This window comes from Grammomys surdaster, unplaced genomic scaffold (assembly GCF_004785775.1).
Source record: "Grammomys surdaster isolate TR1022 unplaced genomic scaffold, NIH_TR_1.0 245015, whole genome shotgun sequence".
In the NCBI taxonomy this organism is placed as follows: Eukaryota; Metazoa; Chordata; class Mammalia; order Rodentia; family Muridae; genus Grammomys; species Grammomys surdaster.
Window position 1 is genome coordinate 2,571 of NW_021624750.1, and position 7,386 is coordinate 9,956.

The 7,386-nt window shown below is 46.8% G+C and overlaps 1 protein-coding gene across 3 annotated transcripts; it reads left to right on the top strand.

The window, feature by feature from the left end:
* The first annotated feature begins 267 nt into the window (after window positions 1-267).
* Window positions 268-5,903, top strand: LOC114616052 (protocadherin gamma-A4). Of its 3 annotated transcripts, none has more exons than XM_028761595.1 (2): window positions 268-2,685; window positions 5,846-5,903. In XM_028761595.1, exons 1-2 carry the CDS (start codon window positions 268-270, stop codon window positions 5,855-5,857), a joined length of 2,430 nt encoding a protein of 809 aa, XP_028617428.1. In that variant the 3' UTR covers window positions 5,858-5,903. The 3 variants fall into 3 exon arrangements, with proteins under 3 accessions (XP_028617428.1, XP_028617427.1, XP_028617426.1); XM_028761594.1 differs by lacking the exon at window positions 5,846-5,903 and adding an exon at window positions 4,562-5,237; XM_028761593.1 differs by lacking the exon at window positions 5,846-5,903 and adding an exon at window positions 4,719-5,237.
* The last annotated feature ends 1,483 nt before the right edge of the window (window positions 5,904-7,386 follow it).

The following is a 7,386-nucleotide window of genomic DNA, read 5'->3' on the forward strand; positions in this document are numbered from 1 at the left end:
GAATGTGTGTGTTTTATCAAAAATATTGTTGCAATAACAGTTTAGTACTCTGGGTGTCGCTGTTCACCACTCAGGGGTGAAAATAGGTAAGACCAGGATTTCCGGAACACAAAGGTTATGATCTTAAAGAAAGCAGCAGTCTGGACTCCCAGGAGCACCAGGGTCCAACGGTACAAGTACGTTATCTTGAAACCCAAAGATTGTGGGGTTCATCAGGCCTACACAGACTCAACGCCCAAGCTCAGGACCCTCTGCTGCGGGACTGCAATGGCGGCTCCTTACGGATCAGACCGCAGGGGACTAATCTGGATCTGCGTTTTCCTTGGATCCCTATGCGACATCCGCGCGGAACAAATCCGGTACTCTGTGCCAGAGGAGCTGGAAAGGGGCTCTGCGGTGGGTAATCTCGCCGCGGACCTGGGGCTGGAGCCTGGGAAACTGGCAGAACGTGGAGTCCGCATCGTCTCCAGAGGTAAGACCCAGCTCTTTGCTCTGAACCCACGAAGCGGCAGTTTGGTGACAGCAGGGAGGATAGACAGGGAAGGGCTCTGTGACAGATCGCCAAAGTGTACCGCAAATCTGGAGATCCTCCTAGAGGATAAAGTGAGGATTCTAGCCGTAGAAGTGGAAATTATGGATGTTAATGATAATGCCCCCAGCTTTGGAGCACAGCAGCGGGAAATAAAAGTCGCTGAAAGTGAAATTCCTGGAACAAGATTTCCTCTTCCTGAAGCTTTTGATCCGGACATAGGGGTGAACGCCTTGCAGGGTTACCAGCTCAGCTCCAATGACCACTTCTCCCTGGATGTGCAAAGTGGGCCAGATGGGATTAAGTACCCGGAACTAGTGCTGGAAAATGCCTTAGACCGCGAGGAGGAAGCCTTTCATCACCTGGTTCTCACCGCCTTCGACGGAGGCGACCCGGTTCGCTCTGGTACTGCCACAATTCAAATAACACTCGTGGACACCAACGACAATGCTCCTGTATTCACTCAGCCAGAGTACCACATTAGTGTGAAGGAGAATTTGCCTGTAGGCACCCGGCTACTTACCATAAAAGCCACTGACCCGGATGAAGGAGCCAACGGAGAAGTGACGTATTCTTTCCGGAACGTAAGAGACAAAATATCCCAGCTCTTCCAGCTGAATTCTCTGACTGGGGACATTACAATGTTGGGGGAACTAGATTATGAAGACTCTGGATTCTATGATGTTGATGTAGAAGCCCATGATGGGCCTGGTCTTCGAGCCAGAAGTAAGGTACTGGTGACAGTTCTGGATGTAAATGACAATGCTCCGGAAGTCACAGTCACCTCCCTCACCAGCTCTATCCAAGAAGCTTCTTCCCCAGGCACAGTGATTGCGCTCTTCAATGTGCATGACAGTGACTCTGAAGAGAATGGTCTTGTCACTTGTTCCATTCCAGATAATCTTCCATTCAGGCTGGAAAAGACCTATGGAAATTATCATCGGTTGTTAATACACAGGACTCTGGACAGGGAAGAAGTCTCTGACTATAACATTACAATAACTGCCACCGACCAGGGAACTCCACCACTGTCTACAGAGACTTATATCTCACTGCAGGTGGTGGACATTAATGACAACCCGCCCACCTTCACCCATGCCTCCTATTCTGCCTACATTCCAGAAAACAACCCTAGAGGAGCTTCCATCTTATCCATAACAGCCCAGGACCCAGACAGCAGTGAAAATGCCCAGGTAATCTACTCCCTGTCAGAAGATACTATCCAGGGGGCACCTCTGTCCTCCTACATCTCCATCAACTCCAATACTGGTGTCCTTTATGCACTTCGTTCCTTTGATTATGAGCAGTTTCAAGACTTGAAGCTACTGGTGACAGCCAGAGACAGTGGGAATCCTCCACTCAGCAGCAACGTGTCACTGAGCTTGTTTGTGCTGGACCAGAATGACAACACACCTGAAATCCTGTACCCCACAACCCCCACTGATGGCTCTACTGGTGTGGAGCTGACACCTCGTTCTGCAGAACCTGGATACTTGGTGACCAAGGTGGTGGCAGTAGACAAAGATTCAGGACAGAATGCCTGGCTGTCCTACCGCCTGCTCAAGGCCAGTGAGCCAGGGCTCTTCTCGGTGGGGCTGCACACGGGCGAGGTACGAACTGCTCGGGCCCTGATGGACAGAGATGCTCTCAAGCAGAGCCTGGTGGTGACCGTGCAGGACCATGGCCAGCCTCCTCTCTCTGCCACAGTCACACTCACCATAGCTGTGTCAGACAACATTCCAGACATCCTGGCGGATCTGGGCAACATTAAAACTCACATTGACCAGGAAGATTCAGACATCACATTGTACCTGGTGGTGGCTGTGGCTGCGGTCTCTTGTGTCTTCTTAGCCTTTGTCATTGTGCTGCTGGTACACAGGCTCCGTCGCTGGCACTCAACTCACCTGCTTCAGGCTGCAGGTAATGGGTTGTCATCCATGCCTACGTCACATTTTGTGGGTGTGGATGGCGTACATGCTTTCCTCCAGACCTATTCTCATGAGGTCTCGCTCACAGCCGACTCTGGGAAGAGTCACCTGATCTTCCCACAGCCCAACTACGCAGACACACTCATCAGCCAGGAGAGCTGTGGGAAGAGTGATCCTCTCCTGGTATCTCAAGACTTGCTTGAAATAAAAGGAGACTCCAGTCTGCAGGTGAGTGACTTACTCCTATAATGGATCTTTAAACCTCTCTAAAACACACACATGAGGGTTTGTAAAGTGCCTCCAGTTGTATGTGTTTTGTATCAAAAATATGCATTTCTTTATTAATAGACCCTTGCTTTAGAAGAATAGTGATTAATGACAGTCACTACACACAGTTATTTGTTGATTAATAACCTTATTTTCTTTTTTTGTAATGATTGAAGTGGATTGCAGAGTTTGAGCATATTGGGCAAGCCTTCTTGTAATTATACAATGAATTACACCTCAAACCATGATATTTATTTGCTTATCCTTCACATTTTTCATTTGGTAGTGATTTTGGTAAGAATTCCTTAATTTTAAACCATTTTCTTTTTAAATGTCATTTTCCTGAATACACTGATGACCGGCTAGAATTGACATGTGAATAGAAGGCGATTGCACAATTGTCTATTTACATCACCTTCTCGTGATACTAATGTGGAATCTAGGCTGGATAGTTTAAAACATCATAATACTTAAAATACTACAGTTTTACTCTGTGTGTGTGTGTGTGTGTGTGTGTGTGTTGGGGGACAACCATGGGGAATCCGCTCTCTCCTTCCACTATGTGAATCCCAGGGATCAGATTCAGCAGTGCAGGTGTAGTGGCCAATGGTTTTCGCCACTGAGGCATTTTACCAGCCATAGCCTAATTTTTTTTAAGTTCCCTTTATTACATTAATAAACTTTGCTTGGAGTTTACTTCTCTTTCCTTGAAAGGGTTTCTTTTCCATTATAATTGTACAATGACAATTTATATGTAGTAAAAAAAATATTTAACCTTTAGCTATAGCATTAACTTCTCCATGAACTTGTGTATTCCCAATAATTTTCTATTCAAGGTCTGACTGCGTAGCTTAGGCTAGCCTTTAACTCACTATGAGGCCTACCCAAGATGGCCTGCAGTTTGCAGTTCTCTTTAAGTGTTAGAATTACAGGTGTGTGTCACTATGCCCAGATCAAATATTTTATTGTTGCTGATACAAAGTATACCAGACTATCTGATACCTTTGTTACAACTTGGTTATTACAAAAAATTGCCTATTTTATTTCATTCATATAAATAAGTTATAGTAATTTTCATAATTTCTAAATTCCCCATTATGACATCACCACTGAGTCCCAACAAAACAGAATTTGCTTAAATCTCTCTGGTTTTCATCAGGTAAACCTCTTACAATGGTTGGCTGACTTAGATTCTGGGCTGTTATTATTGTTAGTGCTTAGTCAGTTGATCTCATTCCCATCTGTCAAAATCTCTACTAAGTCTTCTTGGGAGGTTTACCACTATGTGACCTGGTATGAGACAAAGTATCCTCTGACATTACACAAAGCATTTTGTGTCTCAGAGATATGCAACACTTTTATTTCCTAAGTTTTCATGTAGTTCTAAGTGAGTTAATCCAGAATTAATGAAAATTTATACACAATGCATGGGGTTTCTGAAAGTGCCCATTGTATCAAGGAGAGTTGATTCTATGTGGCTTTGTATTGGTGTGAAGCTGTGTACAATACACAGAGTAGGTAGGAATGAGAGACATGGTGACAGTCTGATCCTGGGCAAGGAAAGAGGTAATAAGCAAATTCTGGGACAGTCTATCTGAGGATACATTATTCCAAACACTGGTGATAAAATATAACTCAGAGGTGTTCAGTTGGCCTAAAATTTGGTAAAACACACTCAGATACTGGTGTTAAGATTATGTTCTGCTGGAATAATATATGTCAATCATTTGGAGAACAGTAAATAATAGCTTGCTATCATGAGTTACTGTTTACTTAATAATACTGTTTATTTAAATAATAATTGGCTAACACAAGATACTGTTTGTTCATATGGTAGACCGCTACATGAGGAATAAAGGCAGAGACCTGTGTACTGGTGTGAAATGAAATATTTTAATGAGAGTCCAGAGAAGGAGTGCACATGTGGGTGTATGGACTGAGCGGAAGAAGTGAGATGGAGAAGCTTATGGTGTAATGCTTTGGTTTAATTACAGGGAGGGGCAGAGACAACATTTACTTAAATGTGGGACGCACTACCCAAAACATACACAAAAGCCTAGAACTCACTCCACTTGAGAGAAACGTGCTACATGATTCATAGGTGGTTACATATAGTATAGAACCTATACTATATGTAACTTCTTAATTTGAAACAATTTCAATATATTACCTCTTTAAAATAAATAACTCATCATAAATTTAAAAACAACAGCAACCACAAAAAACAAAAACAAAAAATAAGCCAACCAAACCAAAAACAAACAAAAAACTTCAAACCTTTGCTAGACTTCGTTGCAATTTCTGAGAAGACCTCTGAGCGTCGCTGTAGGTCAAAAGAAGAGAGAGACCATTTTCCCAGACGCGTTAGGAGACTGGGGGAGTAACTTCCTGTACAAACCAACCATAGAGGAGAGCTAGTACACATCTAGATACAGCAAACATCAGCAAGAAAAGTGGCCCTAGGCAGATTTGGCCACCCACACTAACACAAGAGCACAGCAGCAGCGCGAGCCAGGAGGATGAGGAGGAACTCTGGGAGCGGCCCGGCCCGGTGGCTGCAGGTACTGTCGCCCTTCCTGCTGCCTTTGTTCCACGGAGCTCTCCCGGATCAGATCCGCTACTCCATTCCCGAGGAGCTGGCCAAGAACTCGATGGTAGGAAACCTCGCAAAGGATCTGGGGCTCAGTGTCCAGAATCTGCCCACCCGGAAGCTAAGGGTCAGCGCAGAGAATGATTATTTTACTGTAAATCCAGAGAGTGGGGACTTACTTGTGGGTGACCGAATAGACAGAGAGCAGGTTTGCGGGAAACAGCCTCAGTGTGTTTTGGAGTTCGATATTGTCGCTGAGAAGCCATTAAATATTTTCCACGTAGCTGTAATTCTTCAGGATGTGAACGACAATGCTCCTCTATTCAAACAGAGTGAGGTTGATTTAAACATTGGGGAGTCCACCAGACCAGGTAAAGCATTTCCATTGGATCCAGCCCTCGACTTAGATGCTGGTTCTAATTCGCTGCAAAAATACTATCTCACTGACAATGAATATTTTGAAGTCACTGAAAAAGAGACCCCAGATGGACGTAAATATCCTGAGTTGATTCTAAAACGTTTTCTGGACAGGGAAGAGCATAATTTTCACGAACTGATCCTCACGGCTGTGGATGGGGGGGATCCTCCCCTAAGTGGCACCGCCCAGATCCGAATCCAAGTCACAGACGCCAATGACAACCCGCCCGTGTTCAGCCAGGATGTGTTCAGGGTCACCCTTCGGGAGGATGTGCCACCAGGCTCCTCCGTGCTTCAGGTGACAGCCACTGACCAGGACGAGGGCATCAATGCAGAAATCACCTACTCTTTTCACAATGTGGATGAACAGGTGGAACGTTTTTTCAACTTAGATAAGAGAACAGGAGAAATCACGACAAAGGATAATTTGGATTTTGAGACTGCTAAGAGTTACACCCTGAATGTAGAAGCAAAAGATCCCGGAGACCTAGCATCCCATTGCAGTATCCAAGTGGAAATTCTGGATGAGAATGATTGTGCGCCAGAAGTAATTGTGACTTCAGTATTTACCCCCCTACCAGAAGACTCTCCACTAGGAACAGTCATCGCCTTGATAAAAACCAGAGACAGAGACTCCGGAGAAAATGGAGACGTCTACTGCCACGTCTGGGGAAATGAAGAGTTTGTATTGAAATCTTCTTCGAAGAATTATTACAAACTAGTGACAGACAGAACTCTAGACCGGGAAGAGATTCCGGAATACAACGTCACCATTGTAGCTACCGACAGGGGTAAGCCCCCGCTTTCTTCTAACGTAATCATCACTCTCCATATCTCAGACGTCAACGACAATGCACCGGTTTTCCACCAGGCCTCCTACTTGGTCCACGTTGCTGAGAACAACCCACCTGGAGCCTCCATTGCTCAAGTCAGCGCCTCGGACCCGGATTTGGGACCCAATGGCCTCATCTCCTATTCCATCATAGCCAGCGACCTAGAGCCAAGGGCGCTGTCGTCCTTCGTGTCTGTGAACCACGACAGTGGAGTGGTGTACGCGCAGCGCGCCTTCGACCACGAGCAGCTGCGCTCCTTCCAGCTGACACTGCAGGCGCGCGACCACGGATCGCCCGCGCTCAGTGCCAACGTGAGCATGCGCGTGCTGGTGGGCGACCGCAACGACAACGCGCCACGCGTGCTCTATCCCACGCTCGAGCCCGACGGCTCTGCGCTCTTCGACATGGTGCCACGCGCTGCGGAGCCTGGATATCTGGTCACCAAGGTGGTGGCGGTGGACGCAGACTCGGGACACAATGCCTGGCTGTCTTACCATGTGCTGCAGGCCAGCGATCCCGGGCTCTTCAGCCTGGGGCTGCGCACAGGAGAGGTGCGCACAGCGCGTGCCCTGGCAGACAGGGACTCAGCGCGGCAGCGCCTTCTGGTCGCTGTGCGAGATGGTGGACAGCCACCGCTCTCGGCTACAGCCACTCTGCACCTGATCTTCGCTGACAGCCTACAGGAGGTCCTGCCAGACCTCAGCGATGATCCTCTACCATCTGACCCCCAGAGTGAGCTTCAGTTTTACCTGGTGGTGGCCTTGGCCCTGATCTCAGTACTCTTCCTCCTGGCGGTGATTCTGGCTATTGCCCTGCGTCTGA